The sequence below is a fragment of the Typopeltis vanoorti genome, chromosome 10, assembly GCF_054136105.1.
Source record: "Typopeltis vanoorti isolate ZY-2024b chromosome 10, IOZ_Tvanoo_1.0, whole genome shotgun sequence".
NCBI classification, from domain to species: Eukaryota; Metazoa; Arthropoda; class Arachnida; order Uropygi; family Thelyphonidae; genus Typopeltis; species Typopeltis vanoorti.
The window spans coordinates 61119751-61147245 of record NC_143558.1 but is presented as its reverse complement, the minus strand read 5'-3'; the positions used below and the strand labels follow the sequence as shown (position 1 = coordinate 61147245).

The 27495-nt window shown below is 33.4% G+C and overlaps 1 protein-coding gene across 2 annotated transcripts in view; it reads right to left on the bottom strand.

Moving 5' to 3' along the window:
* Window positions 1–27495, bottom strand: part of Rpt2 (26S proteasome regulatory subunit Rpt2) — a 201932-nt gene that overhangs the window by 47615 nt on the left and 126822 nt on the right. For both annotated transcript variants that reach the window (XM_090399687.1, XM_090399686.1), the window contains exons 7-9: window positions 24709–24805; window positions 11574–11662; window positions 294–394 (exon numbers count right to left, since the gene is read on the bottom strand). In XM_090399687.1, the coding sequence (XP_090255813.1) occupies window positions 294–394; window positions 11574–11662; window positions 24709–24805 (287 nt within the window). The remainder of the gene's footprint in view (window positions 1–293; window positions 395–11573; window positions 11663–24708; window positions 24806–27495) is intronic.

Genomic DNA, 27495 nt, shown 5'->3' with positions numbered 1-27495 from the left:
CGAGACCTCAAAGGTCAAACTGGTCTGGGTAGTGACCCTTCTCATAATGCATAGCATTATACATACGTGTAAGGATATATGCTTTACATTATGGGATACTGAAGTAAGTAATGTGAAGTTATAAGCTTCTATATACAAGTCACAACCCAAGTAGTGACTACTTAATACTTATTAGATATCTTCTTTCAGATAAAAGCTTTATTGCCATTTTTTTTTTCAACATACCACTTTGCTTACATTCACATAATATCTCAAAACCTGTACAACACTTAGAATCATATGTATTGCTTTACCTTTTTGTACCAACGGCATCAATTTCATCAATGAACACTATTGATGGAGCATGTTCTTCTGCAACCCTGAAGAGTTCACGTACCAGCTTTGGTCCATCACCCTGCATAAAATGTTCAAGAAAAATCAATTTTTTCATTTGTATTTTAATTTGATTCAAGAAAACCACGAATATCTTAAGCCAAAATAACATGTAATATACAGAGTATTTCTGAAAACACTTCGGTTTTAATGTTACTGTATTGTTAACCTAATTACACAACATTAAGTTATAATGCTTGGGAGAGTGCTTGTAATATAATCATTTTATCAGACTTCCATATTCAATATGTACAAATTTCAAGTAAAATTATTGTAAAAAAAAAAAAAAAGTCTGCAATGATTAGATCAGTTCAAACATGGACAATGCAAGAGGTGTTTTCAGAATTAAAAAAATAAAGCGAAATAAAATAAATAACCAGAAAACTATGCCCATATTAAACAGACACTAATATAAAGTTCTCAGAACTGTCTTAAAATCTCTTCATAAACAAATAGAATGGGTGTTTTTGCTTTTTTTTTGGGGGGGGGGGGGGGGTAGAGATCATCAACATATATGTTGCCACTGATGAAGTGAGTTTTTTATACATCAGAATTTCTCTAAAAATCTCAAAATTTATAAGATTTTCTAAGATGGCTTTATGAAATCCTAATTTTAACATAAAATAACAAACCTGAAATATGATTATTATTATAATATCCATGGAGTCAAAAACTCGATGTGGGAAGTTGGTTGGCTAGTCGGTTTGTGGTTTATTGGCAGAAGGAACAAAGGTTACTGTGCCATTACAAAGGTTATGGGAAGTCTTATTCATCATGCAACATATCATGTCGAATAACCTTCAACTCATTCCACTCATCTGCTACCTCTACACATAAAAAATCTGCCCACCCTATTTTCATACACAATTTCCACAATTACCACGGTGGCCTCTTGGTTCTTTTAATAATAATCCCCTCTGTAAAAATCCTCTCACTAACTTAAATGTCAATCTTGTATAGAAAGGTTTAGGTGTTGGTTATTCATAATAGCTTAAAGGTTCACGTCAGTGACCCAAGATACCCAGGATAGACAAGAGCTTAATTCCTACAATCTATAGTTGGTATTTTACATCTGTAGACTGATCTTCTATTCTCTTTTCTTATACTTTCTTACTCCTTCCTCCTTCCAGTGCTATTAGTACAATTTGAGAGCAAAGGGATGACTCTTTCCTCTCAAACTATAGTCCACTACCTACTAAAAGAGGTGAGCTTGGTTGTCCTAGGTGGCGCAACTGCTAGGATACCTATTGTCATGCTAGTAACTTGACATAGGGAAACAAATATTACTTTTAGGTCTCAAAGAAATCTAAACTGGACAGAAAACATGGTAAAAGAGCACAAAGTAGAAAAGGTTCAGAAACAGAAAAAAGAAAAATGTAGTGAAACATGCCAAGTGGATCATTAGAAGCATAGCACAAAGAAGAATTACACAAAGTAATCAAATGAAGTTAAATTAAATCAAACATTTTAAATGAAGAAAACACAGAAAGCATAGTTCTTACAGAAACAAAAAAAAGAAACTATCACATATATATAGTGAAGTGGATAAACAAATATGTACAAATGTTGGCATAATGATTTGGATCCATAAATAAATTAAAGTAAATATAACCCATTAATCCTGAAATGAAAAAATATTAGAAGTGTGATTAAAATTAAATAAAGCGCACTATGTTGAAAGACTTAGGAAAGATAAAGTTCAACCAGAAACAGTTGGGGTGTATGTCCCTGAAGATGGAAAAGAAGAAAACAATGACTTTTACAAGCAAACAATTACAAGAAATACATTAAAAATTAAATATAACAGATAATATAAAAAATTAATAACAATATAGAAAATTTGGAGAATTGACAATAAACAAAAATGGAAAATGATGCCCAAGTAAAATAAAAATGATAAATTAGCAGAAGACTGAATAAACTTCAAACTAATACAATAATACCACTGTAATTAGCAGGTTTTCTTTTATCCCTCTTTTTTAAATATAGGTATTACTACTTGTATTCCATTCTGTTAGCATTTGTCCACTTCTATATATTTTATTTAAAGATTTTAATCTCTGATGAAACTTTTTTCCAGCAAATGTATAAAATTCTCCACATTACATGAATTGTTCAAAGCACTTATGGAATAATCAAAATTTTACATTAAAAAAAAAATTCAGTCTGACTTACGACATAGGTAACTTATGGCCACTGATACTTATGACAGCCATCCCATCATTTTGTTTTTAAAGTCAGGACAGATTTAAAAAAAAAAACTTTTCTGTTGAGCATTTATTCTGCAGGGCAGTCAATTCTTGTGCCACTTCACTGCACAAATGTCCTCTCATTCAATCTTTTTTGATAGTATTATTATACATTTTAAGTTGTCCTTGAATTTGAACTAGAGAATATTATTAAGGAAATTATTACAATAATCTGTAGATTATTAAAAAAAATTCCTCACGTGTTTGGGGCTTTTATCTTGTGATAGAAAATATGACATGAGATCATCTAACATTTTGATCGTTATTTCCACAGCAGGTAGCATAGAAAGTCATCTCATCTTCACACTTCCTACAACTTCACTGAATACTGTCTCACCTCTGCAATCCATGGACCAGGGTATTATTTGCTGTCCTCAAGGCATTATTTTAAAAATATTTTTGATGGTACTGAGGGTGAAAAAAAACCCATCAGAATTTTTGAAGGAATAAATACATTATCTTGCATTGCACAAAGAATGTAGATGCAGAATGGAGTGAGATGACAATATGGATAACTAAAAAGCTGCTGAAAATATATGTTCATAGATTCATGGTATTTGACGAGACACTAGAAACTTCCTCCAATGAAGAATCCGATTAATAACGCATTTTATTTTTCTGTGAGACACAGAAGCACTATATACATATTTCATTATTCAAAATTACAGTACAGTAATTTTATGTTATGACTTGTATGCTGTATTATGTCGCTATAATACAAATAAAAATCAGTAAAAACATAACAAAACACATACATTTAAGCATTGAGACACGCTAATTATTAATATATTTCATTATTACAGTACAGTATTATATATAGTAATTTTATGTTATAATTATAACTTGATTTTACTTTTTTTACTGGACTGTAAAAAAAGTAAAATCAGCTGAAAATATAACAATAGAAACACTGTAAGTCAAGGACTGACTTCAGGAAAACCTTGCTTAACGTGATTAATTAATCCATCAATTAATGCATGCTAAGCGAATACAATAAACAACAAGAATAATTATAATTCATCCATCAGTTAGTGCAAATTTAAAAAAAAAAAAAATTATAAGCTATATTAGAGGATAAAATCATCAAAGTTAATAAAAATCAATTGCTTAAATTTTTATTTCATGTCCAGCTTAATTTTTAAAATGGTCAAAACATCCTAAACTCGCAGTAAAGCTTTCACATTCCTCTTGAAATTTGGTCTCTTTCAATGATGTAAAAATATTGAGAACTTTTGCCTGAATATTCCTTGTACCAAGAGGTATTCTTTTTTGGTTACAATCTTCAATCCAGAGTAATAGATCACGATCCACCTCAATCATTAAATGGCTTCTATTTCGGGTGATCTGCGTGCATAAAGAAGCATTATTTAATATAGTCCGAACTGTAGACTCTTTGTATCCCAGGTCTTGCACAATCATTGTATTACTAGCACCACTTTCATGTCTCTTAATGACTTCTAGCTTTTCCTCTAATGTAATTACTTTTCTTCTCTTTTTATTACTTCCACTTTCTTTTATCAGTCTTTCTGTTTGCCATATCAGGTGTTGAATATAATAAAGCCTTATAAGTATCTAAATTAAAGCAAAATGAAGGAAACATGATTGAGCAAGAGAACAGAGTTGGCACATATGCTTGTGATGATAGCTTTGAGCCAACTGTCGAGTGTCATCGGCCACCCCATGCAGTACTGCCACTGCAGACTGGTAACAAAAAATTTCGTGTAACGTAAAAAAATTGCATTAACTGATTGATCACTTGCTTAAAGCGGGAAATAGTATCATTTCACTCAATCACGCTAACTGATTATTGCGCATATCGAATTTGTGTTAAGCGAGGTTTTCCTGAATATTGATTTTTATAAATAAGAATTAGTCACTTAAGGTTCAAAGCAAGATACTAGAAACTAGGAGGAGACCTAGTTTCTAGTATATAACCTTTAAAGAACATGAACAATCAACCACAGCTTCTTATCTGGCCCTCACAGTCCAGTCGTTATCCACATAGATACTGAATGAACAATAACGCTGGAAGTTCAGGACTAAGCTGACTGAACTCTATTCAGTATTAGCTTAAACCAATGACAAATATAATGGTACAAGATAAGTCATGCTGGCTGGAGAATCACATCCATTTAAATTAAGGCTGCCACTGTTTTCGCTATGAACTGATGTGAATAGCTAGCTAGCTACGCTAAACAAATTCAAATCCAATGTCAGTAGAAATTAAGACAGGCACCATCAATGTATGAGATATCAAAAGCAAAGAAGTAGAAGAATTAGCAAAGCATCTTGGTGTTGCTAAGACAAATAAGACTAAAACAGGTGAGATTCTACTAATAATAAATACAAGACGTTTCTTTCAGACAGCGAACAGTAGAGAAATAAAGGAGTAAGTATAACATTCAACACAAAACACACAAAGATAAACTTCTTGAATAGCAAGAAATTTTCAACAATTAAGAAATGGGCTGCCGAGTTTAAACATGGCTGTACCAGCCTTGAAGATGACCCATGTGAAGGCCATCCAAAAAGTGTAACAACACCAGAAATCATTGATCAAGTGCATGATATGGTATTGGATGACCGGCGAGTCAAAATGCGTGAAATTGCTGAGACTATAGGCATTTCAAAAAAAACGTGTAGGATATATTTTGCATGAAGAATTGCAAATGAAAAAACTTTGCAAGATGGGTGCTGCGCTTGCTCACAGCAGATCAAAAACGCACTCGCATGAAAATCTCTGAACAGTGCTTGGAACATTTTAACAAGAATAAAACTGATTTTGTGCATCAATTTATTACTATGGATGAGACTTGGATTCACTATTACAGACCAGAATCCAAACAGCAGTCAAAACAGTGGACAGAAGTCAGTTATTTAGCACCAAAGAAGACAAAGTCGGTTCCATCAGCAGGAAAGGTCATGGCATCGGTTTTGCGATGGCATTTTGTTTATTACTTATCTTGAAAAGGGTAAAACAATAACCAGGGAATATTATTCCAATCTTTTAACCAGACTAGATGAAAAAATTAATGAGAAAAGACCCAGTTTGCAGAAGAAAAAAATCATCTTTCATCAGGACAATGCACCTGTCCACAAAAGTGTTTTGGCAATGGGAAAATTAAGGGATCTACACTATGAATTGTTGGAACATCCTATTCCCCAGATTTGGCTCCCTCTGATTTCTATCTCTTCCCAAAACTAAAACTCTTCCTTGCTGGTCAGCATTTTTCTTTGAATCAAGAGGTGATTGCACTGTAGAGGGGTATTTTGCAGATCTTACTGAGAACCACTACAGGGGTGGGATAATGGTGCTAAAGCATCGTTGGAATAAATGTATTAGTCTTAAGGAAGATTATGCTGAAAAATAAAAATTATTTTGGAATTATAAATTCCAAAGCATCGCTGGAATAAATGTATTAGTCTTAAGGAAGATTATGTTGAAAAATAAAAATTATTTTGGAATTATAAATTCCAAAGCATCGCTGGAATAAATGTATTAGTCTTAAGGAAGATTATGTTGAAAAATAAAAATTATTTTGGAATTATAAATTCGTTTTTTCATTGTTAGGCCGAGAACTTTTCAGCCCACCCTCGTAGTTAAGATCCAAACATTTACTGAATCAATTTCTCCACCTCCTTCATTTCCTACTCTTTGGATCCTGTTTTCCCCCAATGAATACAACCCTCAGGTGTCTTCAAGAAACACATTAACTAATTGCTTTCTTCTTTTAACCATTTGCCCACAAATGGCACTGTTGTCATAGATCTTGGGACCTCTCTTGTATGTGGCCTGAGAACCACATACATTATTATATATAAATAATAACAATATAAATAACTTCAGCCACTTCAGAATATTATTTTCAACAAGAAATCTAGCATCACAAAAAACCCATATTGCTTCAAAACATTTGTCAGTATTAAAGAATGCTTGGGTAGCCTTGTAGTAATGTTTTTAATTCCATGATGCTACACTGTCCTAGGTTTTGACACCTTTCTTTATCTGGTTCCCAAGTTAGTCAAATCTTTGATGCAAGCCAGCACATCTCTAGGAAACTCATGTTTTTAATACTCAATTCAGAAAATTGAACTGTATTTCAGACAGTGCCAATTAGGGGGTTTATGAATAACATGAATCACTAGCAACCATAGCCAACCTCAATGACAACTAAGGATGGAGATTGGCTTAGAATTAAAAAAGTTAGAGCTAAAAGAATTTGTCATTCTCTTTAGGGAATAAAAATGCATTACAGGATTTATTTATTTATCATATACAATTTATTATTTAAGTCATTTAAAGATAAGATTTTCCTGTAGGCACAGTATCAAACCATTAGATTTTTTATTGCAAATTAGGTTCTAATTTATGGGTGAGAATTCTTATTATACAAACCCAATACCTTCTTATTAAATAGCTTAAGGAAACCCTATAACTGAAGATTTAAAAATGCATAGAAAAATATCCAATAATTCATGATTATAAACATCCCAAATGTAAGCTTCTATATTAAGTAATAACTTTAATTTTGTTATCCAACTCACATATGATGGATGCTTAAGAGTCAAAGCTGTATAACTAGGAAGAGACCTAGTTTTTTTAAAGTAGGAATATCGAGCAGCATTGCATTTTTTAAGAAAATCTGGACCTGTAATTTTCCATAGTGCAAATAAAATTTATCAATTTATTCTGTTGGAAATGTCTTGTGCTAGATAAGAACAATAGCAGAACCTACAGATTATCCATATGAAAATATCTGCAGTTAAAAATGAGGCTAAGTCACTTAGTTATAAACTCACAAATATTACTGAATGTATAATTTAGTCCTGTGTATGTGTATAACAAATTTAGGACCCGAGCTCAAGATCTTGTAAAAATAACTTTTCTTCCTTTCTTTTCTTCTTTATTTTTATGCATTAAAGACACATAACTATCTTTATTTTGCATTTTATTGTATAATTACTCCTTGTAACATGTTTACTCCCCACTTCCCTAAAACATTTGGAGATAGAATACAGATTTTACCGCTTAGCTACTAATGAATCTATGATAGATAAGGAAACACTGTCATGACCACCTTTGTTACTAAGCATTTTTATTTTATTTTACTTTCTTTTTTTTTTTCATACTAGACAAAGTATAAATGGCCTTTTTTAAAAAATCTCTTATGGTAATCACAAAAGTGGTTGTTGAACCTATAGCAAATTTAATAAAATTTGTAGGTAATGAATTTGACTTGCAAATTGTATTCTAGCAATTAATCTAGCAAAGGGAGGCAGAGAGAGAGAGAGAACAAAGAAGAAGAAAAATTAGTTCTTATGAATTTGTAGTGGAACTGTGAAAGATCACTGAATAACTTCCAGTCTCCTCGAAATATCACTCTACAGATTTTGAGGAGAGAGAGAGCACAGGAGTATTATGATATTAGCAGCAGCTGAATAACTAAAAGAAAGTGTACTGATGCTGTCAATGATTTTTAGGGAGCTCATGAAGGGATTGCCTTAAATGGGAGCGAAGTATTTGATGGTTAGACAGATTTTTGATTTGCTTAGCATTAACATTCAGCAAACTGAGTTTGGAAGCAATAATACCTTGATCACATTAATGCTGAGAAGACAACACTTGCAATATATTTATGCCAAAAAAGATTGGAGATTATTATCCGAAGAAGAGAAATCTAATCTTGCCCAGAAATTTAGTTGTTTCAAAACTAAACTTAAAAGAAAAGTTTTTTCTTTCTTTCATATGTCCAAAATAAGATTAGTTTTGCAAGTACTGAAGTTAATAAGGTTGTCAGACCTCCCCTTGTCACAATCTTTCCATGTCCCAAGGAAGAATGATTAGTCTTGAATAAATGATTTGTTGAATACATCATTCTGATCATTTATTAGTTGATAGGTTTCCTGGTGGCACATTCATGGATTTTTCCATTAATTAAAAAACAACTGGACATTAATTTGATGCAAAGCTTTGCAGCTATTCTTAAAACAGAGAGAGCATGAGATAATTTCCACGCTGCAGAATAAATAGCAGGGGGGGGGGAAGAGAATAGTGTCAATCTTTTTTTAAAGAAACTTGTGTAACAGAAATAAATATAAAAATTAATAACAGTTTAATATATGTAACACAATTCATTGCCTGTAATATTTCATTGCTTGTTACAGGAACATGAGAAAGGATTATATAAGAAGTAAAATATATATTCAATTGTCCAATTGAATATATATTCAATTGAACAATGTATTGAAGAACATGATCAAGATATTGTATACAATAGGAGTGAAGCCTCAGCTTTGTCATCATATGTGATCTCTTCAGCTGACCTACAAGATGCATCATCAAATGTTATGGTGTAATAGTTCTTGCCAGAACTATTACACTTTTACTATGATACAATGGAGAGAAAAATCTAGGAATCTTTGGAAATGGCATTAGAGCCTAAAAAATATTAACCCAAGTATCAACTTATCTGAATACATCCTAGCCTTCATTAACCAAATATATGCATGTGAATGCATAAACACACATACATTCTGAACAATGCAACATACAATTAGAAATATTTTAAAATAACATTATTCTATAACTGCATAATAGTTGTCACCTTTGTTAGTCCATAGCATTTTGTCTGCAGCCTATATGTTTACACACGAAGAAGTCCTGTCCAATTAGGATGAACACACACACACACACACACATATATATATATATATATATATATATTACTGCAAGTCTGACCATGACTCAAGATTTACAAAGCCCAGCTACAAGAGAATGCAATATCAAAGCTCAGGGGAAAAAAAAAAAAAAGTATGGGAAACAGTTTTTCATCAATTAAAAAAAAAAAAAAGTACCGACAGTTGAAGATGATTGCTATATTGAACTTGGAAACAGGTATACACAACCTGATTTATTATGATTTGAACACAAAATGTTTAACAAGTTTAAAAGAAAAGATGACCAAATTTAAATTGACTTGAATGAAATATCCCAGTTTGGTTCCAGTGCACTTCTAAACATGGCCATGCATCTCAATACCACTGACAATAGTTACATGAACCAAACTACAATACTCCACTTGAATGCATTTCAAATTTGATAAGCTCTTCCTGGAAATATGTGAAACACCTAAATCTGAACTATTCAAATTGCATTCCTATATCCCAATTCTCAAAAGCAATCACCATTTAACTCTCATTAATTTTTTTGTTAATCAATGTATATGTTCTTTATATTAGATACTCATAACTGTTCACTATTGCCAGTCAACCCTAAAGGCATGCTCTCTTTCTTATGCCTCAGTCACATAGCTAGAGATATATGTCACTTTTAACTATCCAACTGACCTTGACATATATACAGGTCAAAGTTGCTAAGGATGTAAAGTGCATATTACAATTCTATGACCATTAATATTACACTGAAATATCACGGATGCAAAATTCATGAGGAGTGATATATTTAATCCATATGGATGCCCATGTAGTTAAATGCCTTTTTACCATTCCTTATTATTTGTTCCTGTCATTCCTTTCAATCTTTTCTGATATCCTTGTAACAAGTAATGAAATATATGGGGGTCAATAAATCTTTTTTTCTAAATGTTTCCATATCTAAAAGACTTATTTAAGTTATGTATTCAGAGCACGTGTTTGAATCATATAACTAAAAGAATAATTCACCCAAGAAAATGTAAAAATGTAGCATAAAACTCTAAAGATCATCATACTTGGCATTCTTATAATGATACAAAGCACAATGATGATGGTAGTATGTGAGTTTGCTATATGGGAGAAGAAAACAACATTTAGGGTTGTGATCTGAACTGTGCAGAGGACAAACAATATCTGTTTAAAAAAAAAAAAAAATCAGCTAACGCCTTTTTATTCCCGTATACGGGAGTAGGCGAGGCCATTTAGCCCTATCTAACTTTTGGAGACTGAGTGGGCAGTTCAATCTCCACTGGTACCGATCAGAGATAGATGGCCCAAGGCTATCACTAATTAAGCGGTACACAGTGAAGAGAGGCGGCTCAAATGTGTCGCCATCTCGTGGTCCCTAACACAATATATTTAATGTCTGAAATAATGTGGGTTCTACGGTCGCTTTTCTTGAGTTTACGGGACGAAAAACCAGAGTTTCCAGGAGGAAAAACCTGCTTGCCCGTGCCAGAGATCGACTAACTCGGGAACCGGTCGAAAAAAGGCTTAGAAAAATTTCCTCTAGTCGCCGACTAGACTCGAAACCAAGTCTTCCTTTGTGCGGCCAAGCGCCGTGGTATGCAAACGCCACATCCACTGAGCTACACGGGCTGAACAATATCTGTGATATACTTAAGGAGAGTTATTAGTTAGGTAGAGATCAAGAATGTTTGGAGAGTGGTTAGAATTATCTGGTATTCTCATAGGCATGTGAATAATTTATGTGAAATCACTGTTAATTGAAAATGCCTCAGCATCCCTACCTACTGGATTAATGTAGATGGAAAAAGGAAAGCCAGTTGGAATTGCGATGAGAGACAACTTCACTGCTATAGGCACCCTAAGATGTGTCTACAGCAGAGGTACTGTTCTCCAGTTTCATAGTTTAAAGATTATTAGATGGTGTGCAGATGCTATGCAGAGAATTTGGTTGTTGCAGACTTTGACTTTAAAGTTCGGCATGACTCGCATTATGATGGGTCAGAACTTCAGTTCTATCACCTAGTCAGATAAACAGCAGTGGGGAATGTTATTTGTAAAAATCCCAGTGATATATATCTGTGAATTACTAGAATAAAACAGCCTAGCATCATAAGATCGCAAATTTTTGGTAATATAAATTATATACATAATATAAGGCCTATTAATTTTAATACTAAGTATAACATAATATTTGTTTTTAACTACTTCATCCAATTCAATAAAGGTAAATATGTGACTATGTAAATAAATTTTAAAAATAAAACTTACCAAATATTTCTGAATAAGTTCTGATCCTACAACCCGCAAAAAGGTGGCTGATGTCTGATTTGCTACAGCTTTAGCCAATAATGTTTTGCCTGAAACAAATAAACAGATTATATAATGAATATCAACTATATAAGTCCCATCCAAACGTAAGAAAAAAAAAAGCAATAAAAAAATCTATTTACCAGAATGCATGTGCATTATAAATACCACTGATGCTGTTTCAGCAGGAAAAATAAATAAATATATGGGCAGTCCCTTCTTCTTCTGCAGCTTTTCCCACTTAAGTAGGTTTGCTGTTTGTGGTGAGTCTCCTCCACAACTTCCTGTCTTGGGCTGTAGCCACATCCAAGCTCTTCACCCTCAAGTTTTCCTCCACCATCTCCCTCCATCTCTTCTTTGGCTGTCTGCGCTTCCTCTTCCCCTGCACATCGATCTGCATGACCTTTTTTCCCACATACTCTTCCTCCCGCCTCATCACATGACCAAACCATCTCAACCTTGCCTCCTGTATCTTTACTCCTAAGTTCATAACTTTCACCGTTCCCCTTACATAGTCATTTCTCAGATGATCCTTTCTGGTCACACCGTACATCCACCCAAGCATTCTCATCTCCGCTACCTCCATCCTGGTGATGTTATTTTTCCTCAGGGCCACAGTTTCCAGGGCCATAGTTGGTCTCACTACTGTCCTGTAAATTTTGCCTTTTAGATTGATCGGCACCCTCTTATCACATAGCACTTCAGCCATCTCTCTCCAGTTCCTTCATCCCACTTCCTTCTCAGCCTCATCATCCTCTTTCACTGTTGAACCTAAGTATTTAAAGTCACTGACCTTCCTGATGACAATTCCTTCCAGCTCCAGATCTGTCGCCTGGCTGCCATCCACTTTGCAACACATATACTCAGTCTTATTTCTGCTCAGTCTCATACCTCTCTCTCCCAGTACTTTCCTCCAACTTTCCAGTTTGGCTGCCACTTCTTCTCTTGATTCTGCACACAGCACGATGTCATCTGCATGCAACAAAGCCCAAGACGCTTCTTCTCTCACTTCCTCCGTCACCACCTCCATCATAATATTAACAGGAATATATACAGGCAGTCCCTGACTTATGTAAATTATCTTGAAAGGACAAAAAAAAAAAAATAAAAAGGCAAATCATAAAAAAAATTGCTCAATCCATTTAGGTTATTTACACACCATTTAATGGCAGTCTTCCACAATGCAGACAGCCAGTGTGGTGCATGCACATGCTATCCACAGTCTTGCTTTCAACATGAACATGTTATATTATCATCACAGCCTCCATGAAGTTAGCAGACTCATCATGGGAGGTTCATTCAATCGACAACATACTGAATCTGGAAATCCTTGAGATTTTAAGTGTTTTTAGTTTTTTAATGCTACATATTTTTAGTTTGTGTGGATCCTAATACCTTGTAGTTCTTAAATGACCAAAAAGAAATAGATGCCAAATTATCTTATAATAGAGAAATTTACAACTTATTTAGAAATTTACAGTAATTTTGAATCTTCACTTTTTTTGATCTGTAGTTATTTTTTTGCCTCATTATATTGCTCATTGACTACCTCAACCATTTCAATGTCTTATCCATGAAACTTAATTTCCCAATCAAAATTTCATAATAGTGAAGTCATCCACCTCAGTGATTTTAGCATCCATAACTCCAACTAGCTCCTTTTTTTTCCCCAATTCCAATCGTAGATGTTTTTTTTTTTTTTTTTTTTTGTAAGCAATAAACTAAAGCAAATCATTCATTTGTGATGAGAATTGATAACAATTGTCTCCACCTACACAACATTGTGGATCTTTTCTTAACCAGTTCTTCCAGGTATACTGTTGAAGTGACCACTCCTCTTGGTAATTTAGATCACAATTTCATCAAAGTTTAATCTCTAGTGGAATGTTCTCCCATCAGCCATTTTGACAGTCTTGTGTACTTTGATACTATCATAACCATAACATACAGGAAAACATTTTCTAGAATTTTACTCTTTTTTTCATGGGCAGATTACTGTTTCCATGCAAAAGATCTAGATACCTGCTAGATATTGGTATCCAATGCATTCAATACCACTCATAGGATCATCTGGAAAACAACCACCATTCGCCTTTACAGTAAATTTAGAAAAGAAAGACTGCTTTTGGAACCTGCAATTGCCCTCAGAAATCAACTGAATCAAATGTTTTAAATTCTGAAATTAAAGTGTCAAAGCTGTATAACTATTAGGAGACCTGAACATAGTCTTTTAAGGAATATGGAGAACTGACCAGGGTTTCTGACCTAATGTCCAATCCTCACCATCTCGTGATGAACTCTGCAGGTATATTGCCAGACACTGAACGAAGGAGGATGGGCTGGCAATTTGGGATTTAGCAGACCAAACTGTATTCTTATTGACTTAAACCACAATGTAAAAGATGATACAACAGTTCATGAATTTCATGCAGGCTGAGGTGTCACCTGGTGAAACAAGGTCTCCATCGTTTTTGTCAAGGAACCACAAAGAACAGCGAAAAATCAGTCACAGGAAAAAAAATACCAGACCACATCCCAACTTAACATCAACAGAGTTAAGATTGGTACTATCAACATAAGAAGCATCAATGGAAAAGAAATGGAACTACCAGAAAAATAGGAAAGTACCAGATCAACATAATAGGTGTGAGTGAAACAATCAGACAAAAACAAGTGAGATCTTTCTTAGCAACAAATACAAATATTATATTCAGGCAATAACAGTTGTGAAGCGACTTCACGCACAAACTTTGTTTGCTTACACTTGGATAAAGGATGAAACCAAGAATATAATTTCTTGGCATCTTTAATTTACCAACAATAACAATCAGGGAAAAGATGGAGTAGCTATAGTATTCAATGCTACATATGAGGATAATCTTCCTGAATGGCAGGCAATATCAAATAGAGTGATGTGGGTAAATATCAAAATGGGGAACTGGATTATTTGTGCTTATGGTCCCACAGAAGGTTCTATCAAGGAAGAAATGGAGATTTTTTTTTTTTTTTTTTTTTTTTTTTTTTTTTTTTTTTTTTTAGGTATTAGAGAGGGCAGCTGACTCAATGAAAAAGGAAAACTTGGTCCTTGTTGGAGATCTAAACAGCAGAGAAGGAAATGATCACCAGGCATATAGAAACATTTTGGGAAAATTTGGAGAAAAGTGCAAATCAATTCATAATGGTAAATGTCTGCTAGATTTCTATTCAGGACATGGATTAGTTATTACTAACACCATGTTCCAACATGAAAATGTGCATGAATTCACATAAACAGAAGATGTAAGAAATAAGAAAAGTCTCACTGACTATGTTATAATTGATAGCGATCTGAACCAACTGATTTAGGACAAAAAGTATACATAGGATTTGAAATAGGAGGTTTTCATAGTGAAAAGAAGAATGGATTAGAAAGTTTTAAAATGAATCAAGGTTGAGTAGCTTTCAGAGGTGAACTGTAGACTCAAATATGCAAACATCATTGAAAAAAAAAAAAAAAAAAGGAAAGAATTTGAACACACAAGAACCAAATGTTGGCGATTCAATGGCAAACCATGAAAAACTATTGATTGCTTCAGCAAGTAAAAGAGGCAATGAATGAAAAAGAAGAAAGCATGTTGAAAGTTCCTGGCAAGTAAGTCAGCCTATATTCTTAGAGAATACAGATAAAAATGTAAGAAAGCAAAGCACTGTGTAAAACTAGCTAAACAAAAGTCATGAGAAGAATTTAGTAAGAACATACAAAATGAATATAAGGAAGGTAGCACAATATTCTGGAGATTATTGAAAAAGCTTAGAAATGCAGGAAAAAGTACTGTTAAAGGAATCAGAGATGATAAAGGCAACATGAAAAGTGAAGATAAAGATATTCTAGATGTCTAGGATAATTACTTGGAAAGAATGCTAAATGAAAAAAAAAGCAAATGTCAGCAAGATGGAAGATAACTTCCAACAGGAATGCAGTCAGGAATACATATCCATACTTGAAGTAGAAAAAAGACATCAAAAACCTAAAATGTGAAAAAACAGCTTCAGTAGATGAAATTCAATCTGAAATGCTAAAATATGGAGGTATACAAGTTTTAAGGTAGCTGCATTGCATAATTCTGAAAACCTGGCAGAGGGTTGAATTCCAGTAAGAAGGGAAATAAAACAATGTGAGAATTACAGAAATATTTCCCTACTGAGTGTTCTTGGTAAGATTTATGTGCAAGTATACTTGAGAAACAACCAAGAAAAATTGTGGAAGGGAAGTTTGTTGAAGAACAAGCTGGATTCAGGCCAAATAGAGGTTGCCAGGATTAAGTTTTCACTTCGAGACAAATAGTAGAGAAATCTTGGGTAAATAACAAGGATTTGTATTTACATTTTGTTGATCTGGAAAAGGCATAGGACAAGGTGCCAAGAAGAAAGCTCTTCAAAACATTACAGTTATATAGTATAAATGGAACATTATATCAAGCAATAAATAGTCTCTAAGCTGTAAGTCAGCAGTTAGAATTGAAGAAGGTACAGGAAGATGGTCTGAGGTAAAATCAGGTGTGTGACAAGGGTGCACATTATCTTCACTGTTATTATCTATATGGATCACATTATGAAGGAAAGTGGAATCAAGTCTGATATCAAAAATTGGTATTGTTAATCTTAGTTGTTTACTTTATGCAGATGTTATAATTTGGAATAAATCTGCTACGTCTGCAAGATTCCCTGACTAAATTGAATAACTGTTGTAATAAATTTGGTATGAAAATCAGCAATAAAAAGAAAAAGAAGTGAAAGTAGGCAGAAACATTGAAAACATCAACTGTATCCTGAATGGTGAACCTATAGAACAAGTAAAACATTTCAGCTATTCAGGCACAATACTTTGTGAAGATGGTAAATTAAATATGGAAATAGACAACAGAATTACACTGCTGAAAACAATTAGGGGATATTTTAGTTTCTGTCGGATAATTATAAATTTCTGCAAATAAATATAACTATTGGGTACTTTATACATGAATAAATATTTCTTACTTATGGATAATGTATAACTGATGAGATATTGTTTAAATAATCTACATTTATTACAAATTTAACAAATTATACATTTTAGCGTGAAATAATTTTAACAAGAATAGCCAAAAACGCTTTTCTTAATTTTTAATAGGGCGTATGGTCTCCATTAACAGCCAAAACAGCAGTACATCTTGATTGCATGGGCCGGATAAGATGATAAAGCAGTTCTTGTGGGATAGCCGGCCTGGTTGGCCGAGTGGTTAGCATATCCACTCTCCAGCCAAAAGGTTGCGGGTTCGAATCCCACCATGGGCATGGATGTTTGTCTGTTTAAATACTAGTGGTGGTGGTCGACAGTAGATAGCGCTGGTGTAGATGTAGAAGGTAGTTGCAGCTGGTGGAGTGATGGAGACAGAGAGTTGTCAGGTACCTTCCCTCGATGAGTCTTTGGACTCCCTGGAGGTATTGTTAATAATAATAATAATAATAATATTTCCCCACTCTTCTGTGACAGCAATTTCAAGCTCTTGAAGTGATCGTTTTGACAAGTCTTAACATGATTTTGTACACAGTTGCGTGTTCTACACTGTTGTATATTAACAATATTTTAAAATAAAGGTGTTACATTTGTAAATTATTTTTATAACTTTATAATTTACAAGAAAACCAAAATATTCACCTAATTGTTTTGAGTAGTGTAGTAAAGGTGGTATGGTAGGAAGTTAGCTGAATAAATTTATATGGAATAAGAAAGGAATTAGTCAAAACACTAAATTAGCTTACAAAACTGTGTTCAAACCAAATTTAACTTATGGATCCAAGAGCAGGGTTAGAAATAAAACACAATCAAAGACTGGAGATCTCTGATGAGAGGGTTCTAGGATTAGTGGAGTGAACAGATGGCAGGATACAATGTGGTATTACATTAAAAATGAGGATATTAGAAAAGAATTTGCCATTGTTAGCATTCAGGAATGTGTCAGTAGAGTTAATCTCAGGTGATATGGTCACTTAAAGAGAATAGGAGGGAAAAGATTAGCAAAACAATTGTTCTTTGCCAGGTTATCAGGAAAAAGAAAAAAAAAATAGAGAAAGACCAGATGTGGATGGACAGATACAGTAAAAAATGCATTAAAAGACAGAAATATAAGATCTGATAATATTGGAGTCTTGACAGATAACAGATTAAGTTGGAGGAAAATTAATGATTGGAAGTTAGTAATGGTGTAACTTTTTCATGTAGTACTACCATAATAATCCTGTACACTCCCTTAGGGTACATATCAGGAATTTGATGATGATAATCTTCACATGGCTCAATTTACAACATATGTCTCCTACAAACACCCATAGAGGGCACTCCCACCTGTATAGGGCTAGTGTTACACCTAGTGGTGAGCTATAAGGGGCTCACACGAGCCCTTTGTTAAATTTTTCAAATTTGCAAGCCCCTTATTCTTCTTGTTTACTTTTTTATTTAAAAAAAAAATTTTTTTTTTTGAAACATATTAAGCGACAAACTCATATGGTAACCTAACAAAAATTAGCCTATTCAGCAGTGTATAGATTATTTGGAATTATTGTTTCAACTCCTCTATAACAAATGCTCCCGAGATTGAAAATAAAAGCGCATGTGCTATCTTTACTCTTCTCCCTTCTGGTAGCCAATCGTATGGTAAAACCAGTAGCCAATCAAAGGTTTTATAAAAGATTTCATTCTTATTATATTTTGATAGTTAAAAAATGTTTTTCTTATGTAAGATAAATTAACACAGTTGATTGTGTGCAAATATTTCATGTTTAGATCATGAAATATTTGTTTAAAAATAATAGCCTTTAGAGGTTGATTGTCCTCTCATACTTTTTGATTGGAATTTGTACACAAGCTGTATTAATAAAAGTTTTTGTGTGAAATACGGCTTTTTTTTTTTTGCTCGATGATGTAAGTCCTTTGTTAAAATTTCTATAGCTCACCACTCACAGTATTTCATTTAGTATTGTGTTCCTTTGTGTGCATGTTATAAGTGTTTTTACTACGTGAAGATCTGTCAGTAACAGATAAATATTAAAAGAATGAAAATAGTCTTTTAATCATTTTCCAGTGCTGTACATACTCCATTAATCCTCCAACAAGATGATCCCTTACTATTTCTTCAGTCACTGTCTCATCAGTTTTCACATTGTATCCCTTCTACCAATATTTTCATTGGCACTGTTCAACAGAACTAGCATCTATTATGTCTCATATTTCTACAAAACCTCCACTAATATAAGTGAGAAGCTGCCCAACATTCTTTTAAAGTTGAATTGCTAACTCACCAATCTGCTACTTTCATTCTCAGTTCTGTGGAAGAACCTTTCCCATAGACCTCCAGCTCTTCAAGAAGAATAACAAATTACCTTGCCTTTGACCCCATCATACACATAGCATTTAATTGCCAGAGGACATGTACTCTTTCATATATGGGAGTAATAAAAATAAAAAAATAAAAAAATAAAACTCACTATACAAACCATCAAAAAGTCCCGGTCTAAGCTCCATAGCAATCAATACCATACTAAAGGAAATTCATCAACTATACTGATTTTTATGACACCCAAAAATAGACCTACTATTGAAATGAGTTCATAAAAAAAAGGTTTCCCATTCCATTTAACAAATTTTTACTAAAATCTATAAAATTATATATGCATTTTTATACATATTATCATTAACTTGTATTTAAGCAAAACTGAATAAACAGTCTCTTGTAAAATATCTTGACTTAAAATAAGATTGCTCACTCATTAGCAACTAATATTACTAAATCAGTTTCACATGAATGTGAAGTGACATCTACAAAAGGCTGTAAACCTATATCATTTTAGCATTAGATGGGATAGATCATTCAAGAATCTTGCTCTAGATACAAAACATGGTAATTATTCATGTTGCTATACTGCAATAGACAGGGTATTAGTAGCCTGAATGCTGGAAAGAAGAGACTCTATCCAGGTCAGCAGTGTATTAAATGAATGAGGGATGGAAGATTATTATCTGGAATGTGTAGTGACAGTACATAATTTGTGAAAAAGATTCCAATATCAACTATAGAAAAACTTCCTTCTAGCTGGTAATTTACACAATGCTATGTTGAAAAAGGCTTACAAGTTTGATTCTAGTTACTACAGGAATATTTTATGACTTTTTTTTTCTCAGGTGAATCCAATATTAGTATATCTTCTGTGCAAGGAATCAAGATTTCCCACCCAGGGAAAAAAAAAAAAAAAAAAAAAAAACGCACACATGCGCATGCATATAGCTCATTCTAGTTAAATAAATAACAATGATTAGGAAGGTTGCCTTCCACATACCATGTCACACAAAATACAATGAAATCTGAAAAATAACAATGAAAAACATGAAATAATTTATTTCATATAAAATATTTGCCAAAACATTAATATTATTTTAAATGCTGAACACCAGCAAACATAATTGAAAATTCGACAATGTGAACATAGAGTTAAAATGTCAATAATGTAAATTGGATTCAATTATGCTAAAGTCCTAATGAGGTTTTAAAAAAATGAACTAGGACAGACAAGCTGTGTTATCTGTCTCCCATAATGGAGATAGATAACATTAGCCCATAAGATCTATTTTGATTAGGATGATGCAAAAAAGTTTCACACCTTTCATTATACAAACATTCCATGAAAAAACAGCTTTTATGTAGGACTTTAGTCAGCTTCTAAAGCGATGTTTCTCAACCTTTCTTTAGTAATTGTCCTCTGAAGAACATTTTTTAGTCAATTTTTTTTTCTAATCACCCCAATACCTTTTCTAATTGCCTCCTATAATTCCTATACCAATATATGAGGTCTAACAAAAAAGTAATAACATTTTTTTTATCATAACAATTTGCAACACTGTCAAACCGATGATGTCGTATGTTAGAATGATTTCCACTCTTTCCAGCAATATCAGTTTCTCATCATAAGGTAAAAAGCTGTCGAATGATTGTGTTTTTTTGGAGTAAGTATATATCTGATGTGTTTGTCCCAAAAATGGAAAAGTGAAATCTTGATCGAAATGTTCAATAAAATTAAGCAGGCATATGGTAATGATTCTTTATCATGTGCTCAAGTGGCACAAGATGTTTTTGGAGGTGAGAAAGCATAGAAGATCAACATGCAGGGAAGCCCTTTACAAGAACAAACAAAGACCTCCTGGAACAAGTGTCAATCAAATTTAATACAAAGAAATCCTTGAAGAGTTAAAAAATATATCTTATGGGTTCATCCAGAGATTGCAATTAATTGAATCTTGCATTAAGACACTGCACCTTCTTGCTCTGCCCTGGAAATTCACAAGTATTTTGACAAAAAAATGCATTCCAATACTGGAACATCATCCACCATACTCATCTGACTTGTCTCTGTGACCCCCCCCCCAAAAAAAGCTCAAAAGGTACCCATTTTGAGATTGTAGAAACATCCAAAGAGTTAAGACAGCGGCCATAGATGAGCTAACAGAAGAGGAGGACTTTCAATCCTGTTATAACGCATGGAACGAACACTGGAATTGGTGCATTTCATGCAAGGGGAGAGGAAATTAATTTGAACATACCACAATGCATCAGATGATTAATTGAATACATGATTTTATACAAATCTTGTTTCATTACTTTTCTGCTAGACCTCGTATTATTGTTATAAAGGTTTGCTATGCTTTTTTTCACCAAGCTTCAATTGTGAAACAAAGTGGAAAAAAAATCAAATGGGAATGGGGAATTAATAAATAACATAAAATGGATTTACTTTATATATATATTTAATTAGTATAAAATTTCTGCCCTAGTATCAAGGGCATCTTTAGTATGACTTTCAAATTAAACAACAAGAACAGAAACTGGTATATTCAACAGAATGACACGTGAACTACATGTACATGATGTACAAAATCATGGTCTAATTATATTAAGGTTCTAGTAAAATTAATTTTAACAAGATCTAAAAAAAATAAAAATAATTAAATAAGATAAAAAAAATAAATTAAAATAAATAAATATATATGTAAGGTAAATCCATTTTATGTTATTTATTAATTATCATGTCTTACATTTCTATACATCATGTTATATCAGGGAATAAGGAAATCACTATATTAAAGGAGGACTTCACAAAGGTAGCACAAAGCTTTGTGCTGTTTATCCGTCTTTGTGCACAAAGACAGGGGTAAATAATGGTCCAAATGAACCAAGAATTGGAATAGCTTGACAAATTTGTTAAGATTCTAAATACCAAATTTATATTAAATTCATTCAAATTTTAGAATAACTTGCTTATTGATGGGTATTCATGGATTTTGCAAAATGCACCTAATAACATCATAATCAAAGATGCTTTTCAGTTTGAAATGATGAACAAAAATCCGCTGTTGTCATGAAAGTATTTTAACTGTTAAAGTCACTTGTTTTTAGAATGCTTTCTTAATTTAGTCAAGTATTAAAAAAAAAATCAATATGAAAATTTTCAACCTCATTATCATATCCATATTACGAATTAATTTTCAACCTTATATGCAAATTGTTTGACTTTTCACTGAACCCTAATGGAAAAAAAATTCTTGATTCATTTTAAAAATTGATTCTCTAAGTTCTTTTGCAGGATGCTATAATCCGAGGTTCATCCATTCCCTTTAACCTTTTTTTTTTTTGCGATAATAATAATACTTGATCTAACTGCATAATTCTGTTTTTGCAATATTTGCCAAATAAGAATTCTGCATAAACAAACACTGTTAAAGTGTTGCAAACGTTGAAATTGTTTATTTATGCAAGAGAGTCATATCAGATTAATAAAGTTATGAAAAATTAATTTTTTTCTGATTTCCCCATCCCACCCCTAATCATAAACAACTTGAAAGCATGGTGGCAGCATTGATGTAAGTTAGATATAAAGTACAAATTTTGATAATTCATGAACCCTTGTGTTGCCATCGTTTAAAAACTTAAGTTCACCTGATAGAAGGCCAACAAAAATAATATTTTATTCAAGTAAAGGTGAATTTAATGAACCCATGACATTAATTACACCATGTATGCTACTTCTGTTAAGCACAGAACAAACAGCATAAATGGCCTATATACACTATCTGATCAAAATTATCTCACTTGAAGCAGTGGATATGGCTATACACAGCACACAGTCTTGTAATCTTCATAGACAAACGTTAACAGTAAAATGGGCTATACTGAAAAGCTCAATGATATTCAACGTGACATGGTCATAGAATGGCAACTTTGCAACTGTTTGTCAGGAGCTGAAAAACATGGGTTGCCATGGCTGTGCAACCACACACACACACTTAACATCAGCAAGGGCAATGGAAAATGTCTGGTGGGATGGTGCAAAGCTAACTGTAATTGGCATCTGGAGGAGTGGAAATGCATCCCTGAGTGATGAATCACACTTAACCACCTGACAGATGATTCTAGATTTGGGAGATGCCTGGAAAACACTAATTGCCGAAATGTGCTGTAACAGCTGTGAAGTTTGGTGGAGGAGGCAACATGGTCTGGGGTTATTTTTCATGGTTTGGGGCTTGGCTCCTTAGTTCCAGTGATGGAGAATCTTAACACTTGGTTATAGCCCTTTTCTGCATCAACAAGACAATACCCCACCCACAACACAAGGTCTGTGCAGGAATGGTTTGATAAGATGGGTGCCAAATAACTTGACTGCCTTTACAGAGGCCCGATCTCAATCCCATCAAACACCTGTGAGATGAACTGGAATGCTAATTGCAAACCAGGCTAGGTTGCATGTCATGAGCTAAAACTTCACTAGTGCTCTTCTGGAAGAATGGAATGAAATTAATCAGGAACATACCAAAATCTAATGGAAATCCTTCCCAGAAGATTGAAGACTATTATAGCAGCAAAGGTGAACCAACTCTATATTAATAGCTTTCATGTTAGAAATCGTGCAGCTCAATGGAAGTAATGTTTGTCCTCCTCAGCATTAAACTGTCTGAAGATAGACTTCGAGTTCAAGTCTAGTCACCGAATACTCACCATATGAGAATAAAAAGGCGTTCGCTGATTTTTTTTTTTTTTTTCCCATATTAGAATGAGCAGGCGACCAGGTATTTTTGATCAGATAGTGTATTTTAGGCATCAGATAACTGGGATAGGGGGAGGGATTAAATAATGGACACTCACTGTGTACCTAAGTCATATGAGGATAAAACTATAATAAATATAATACACAAAATATGCTACTCAAATACAGCTTCCAAAAATGTATTTATTCTACAGTACAAATTTCATTTGAAGAGAAGTTCACTACTTGTTTGCAAATTCTGAGAAACAACACTTGTTTTTTTAACATATCCGTTTCATGATTATCACATCCCATCTTCCTTTTCATGTAGGGATTAACAGTCTTATTATTGATAAATAACCTGGATTCATTTGCGATGATGATAGGAGAATTACTTCCATTTCCAGAGATGGTCTGCTATGAGTCTGAATAAGTGCATTCACATCTCACATGAAGAAAAATCAAAAGACCAATAACAAAACGTACAATGCATTTTGTTTTTCTCTTATATTTCGATTATAGTTACTTAAACTAGATAATTTAAGAATAAGAAATTAAATGCTCCTGGCTGGGTTTGAATGCTATCAGGGATGTAAAGAATCTTTATAACTGAAGATGAGTTAAGTTGGTCTCATGCAGAGGTGCACAGGGGTTCCCCTCCCTTTCCTGGAAAGTTGGGTTTTTCATCCTGCAAAACAGACAAACTGGCCAGAAGAACACACAATTGACAGCTATAGCAGACATAATTAATTGCTCTATCATAAGAAGCATCAGGTTTCTATGAAGCCAAATTATTTTACCCTGACATATCATCAAGCTTAATATGAAAGGGAAGATGGGAGGAAGAAAAAGCTTAAATATCAAGTTGATTTCTTATCACTATCAAAATAACTTTGCAGAGGTGTTTTTAGTTATAAGAAATCAAAATATTCAGGATAAAAAAAAAAGACAGTAATTTTTCAGTCTTCATTATTTCACAACTTTTTTTTAAACTATTTTAAATATTTACCTGTGCCAGGTGGTCCATATAAAATTACACCTTTTGGGGGTTTAATGCCCATTTCTTCATAATATTCTGGATGAGTAAGAGGAAGTTCAACAGATTCCTATAACAAAACGTACAATGCATTTGTTTTTCTCTTATATTTTACTTGTAGTTACTTAAACTAGATAATTTAAGAATAAGAAATTAAATGCTCCTGGTTGGGTAAGTGATTAGTGCATCTACCCTTCAACAGGCTGCAGATTTGAATCATATCATGAGCATGGATGCTTGTAACTGTCATTTGGTGGGAAGTGAATTTCATTGTCCAGTATGAGACCACCTCCCCACTTACTGGAAGCCTGAAGTTGATTGGATAAGTTCCACATTTGGTCTCTAGAGAAAGGTTTCTAAACTATGTTATAAAAAAAATAAAAAAATAAAAAAAATAAAAAAAAAAAATATATATATATATATATTGTCCGCGCAGTTAGCCTAGTGGCTATGCGCTTCGCAACCATATGCCTGGGGAAGGAGTGTCCTAGGTTCGATTCCCGTCGGTGACGTGAGGAGCTAAAGGATCTTCCTCAGCCATAGCCAAGTTAGCCAGTCTTGGGCGTGGACAGCAGGGTTTTTCCCCCAGTTTATTCTGGGGTTTTTCATCCTGCAAAGCAGGCAAACTGGCCTTGAGAACTCAACACTACAGGCCATAGGATACACCAGGGCATAAGGCTGGCCACCTTATCCTGTAAACGGAGTAAGGTCCGATGATCAATGGACCCTCGACACCGCAAGGTAAAAGAGGGTATAAGGAAGATGAGATGAGATATATATATATATATATATATATGTGCACACAGTGTGTTTGCGTGTATGTGTAAGTCACATAAAAATAGAAAAAATAAAATAATTAGCCTACTCATGGTACTAAGGTACTAAATGCTTATAACATTTTGTGAGTGGAAGTTGCTTTAAAAAATCGTGAATCAACAGGCCAAAATGAAAACAAAGAAAGCACAAAAATAATGTGAAAGAATTCGTAGAACTATATGGTGAAAAATTATTTTAGAATAAAAGTGGTTCAAAGAGTAAAACAAAGTATGACACCAATTTAGAGTATCTATATATCAAAAAAAAAAAAAAAAAATCAGCTAATGTCTTTTTATTCCCGTATAGAGAGTAGGTGAGGACATTTTAGCCCTGTCTAGTCTAACTTTTGGAGACTGAGTGGGCAGTTCAATCTCTTGAGCAGCATGCAGTGAAGAGAGACGGCTCAACAAGTGCTGCCATCTCGTGGTCCCTAGACAGAAATATAAGATCTGATAATGTTGGAGTCTTGACAGGTAACAGATTGATTTGGAGGAAAATTGCAGATAGGAAGTTAGTGGTAATGTAAGTTTTTTCATGTAGTACAATCATATCCTGTTTGAGGATACATGTCAAGAATTTGATGATAACATAGAGGAGATTTCAAGGAGGTAACAAAGAGATTTCTAAATTACAAATCATTTTTTAATTAAAATTAAAAGAAACACACGTATTAAACACAGTGAGAATTATTTAATTGTAAATATTTCATCCTAAGTATCTTAGGACATCATCAGTACAGTAGTTTTAAACAATATAGGAATAACATACAGTTAGGGCGCATGATTACAATAGAATCTCATTAAACGTGCATGACGTGCTACAGAAGTAAAAAAAAAAAAAAAAAAAAAATATTTAACACAAATTTGTATGACAATTTCCCATACTTTAGGAATAGTAAGAACGTCGTTGCGGTTTAAGTTTGGTCTGTGTAGTAAACCATTTTTTAATTCATCAACATGCAACAGATGCTGAACGTAAGAACAAGATTTCATAAGCATGAGTCATTGTTACAGTATATAGCAGGCGTTGTCTGATAGTCAAATTCATCAATACGTAGATCTCTTAGGTATGCTGCCCAGAGCTGATTTAAGATCAGGATTTATTGCAATGGGTCGGACATCATATCATCTCCCTAGTCTCCTTAAATTTACCTATATAAGTAATATATCTGATGTGTAGAATTTTCATGAGTTGCCAATTAACTTGATGGTTTTTGTTAGTAGTGTGAAAGTTCAGTCTCATCTGACCAATGTAAAGACTTTAGTTACAATAGATTTTATAAATGCCTGGTCTCTTCATAGGTTGATGTGGTTGTTTTGGAGATCTAAACATAGTGAAGACTTTTTTTGTAGATGTCCAAAGACAACTTTCAACTTACATTCTGGAGGACTTTTGCTATTATGTCTGTAATATTTTTGATATAAAGTAAAGAAACTGCACTTCTGTAGTAGTCTGGTTGTTGTCTTGGAGCTTGTGATGGTTTACTCAAGATATTATTAAGAGTTCTGATGTAACCATTTTTCTTTAGTATGGAGTACCAAATAAAGATGGTCCTCTTTGATTGTGGCATGTGACTTGTGTTTAGAGGTTTTTTGATGAAACTAGAAAGATGGTTAGGAAAGATAAGTATCAACCACTTCAGGTTGAACAGTGTTCAGGATACAGGGGATGTATGCTACAGTGAACAAATCTTCAGTAAAATGGTGTGATGCAATAAACTACTGAAAAGTCCCATAGCAAACAGTTATTTTAAGCTTGTGGCTGTGAACAGTGAAAGTTAAAACTATTCATTATAGTAAACTGAATTTACTGGTATAATCCCTCAAAATATGCATATATTTTTACCTTAATCTATCTAGAATAATAACTATATTTAGTGGTAGCAAAGATTACATACTCAAAACCAATGGCTTAGAATAAAGTTCTGTTGTAGGTGGTATTTTA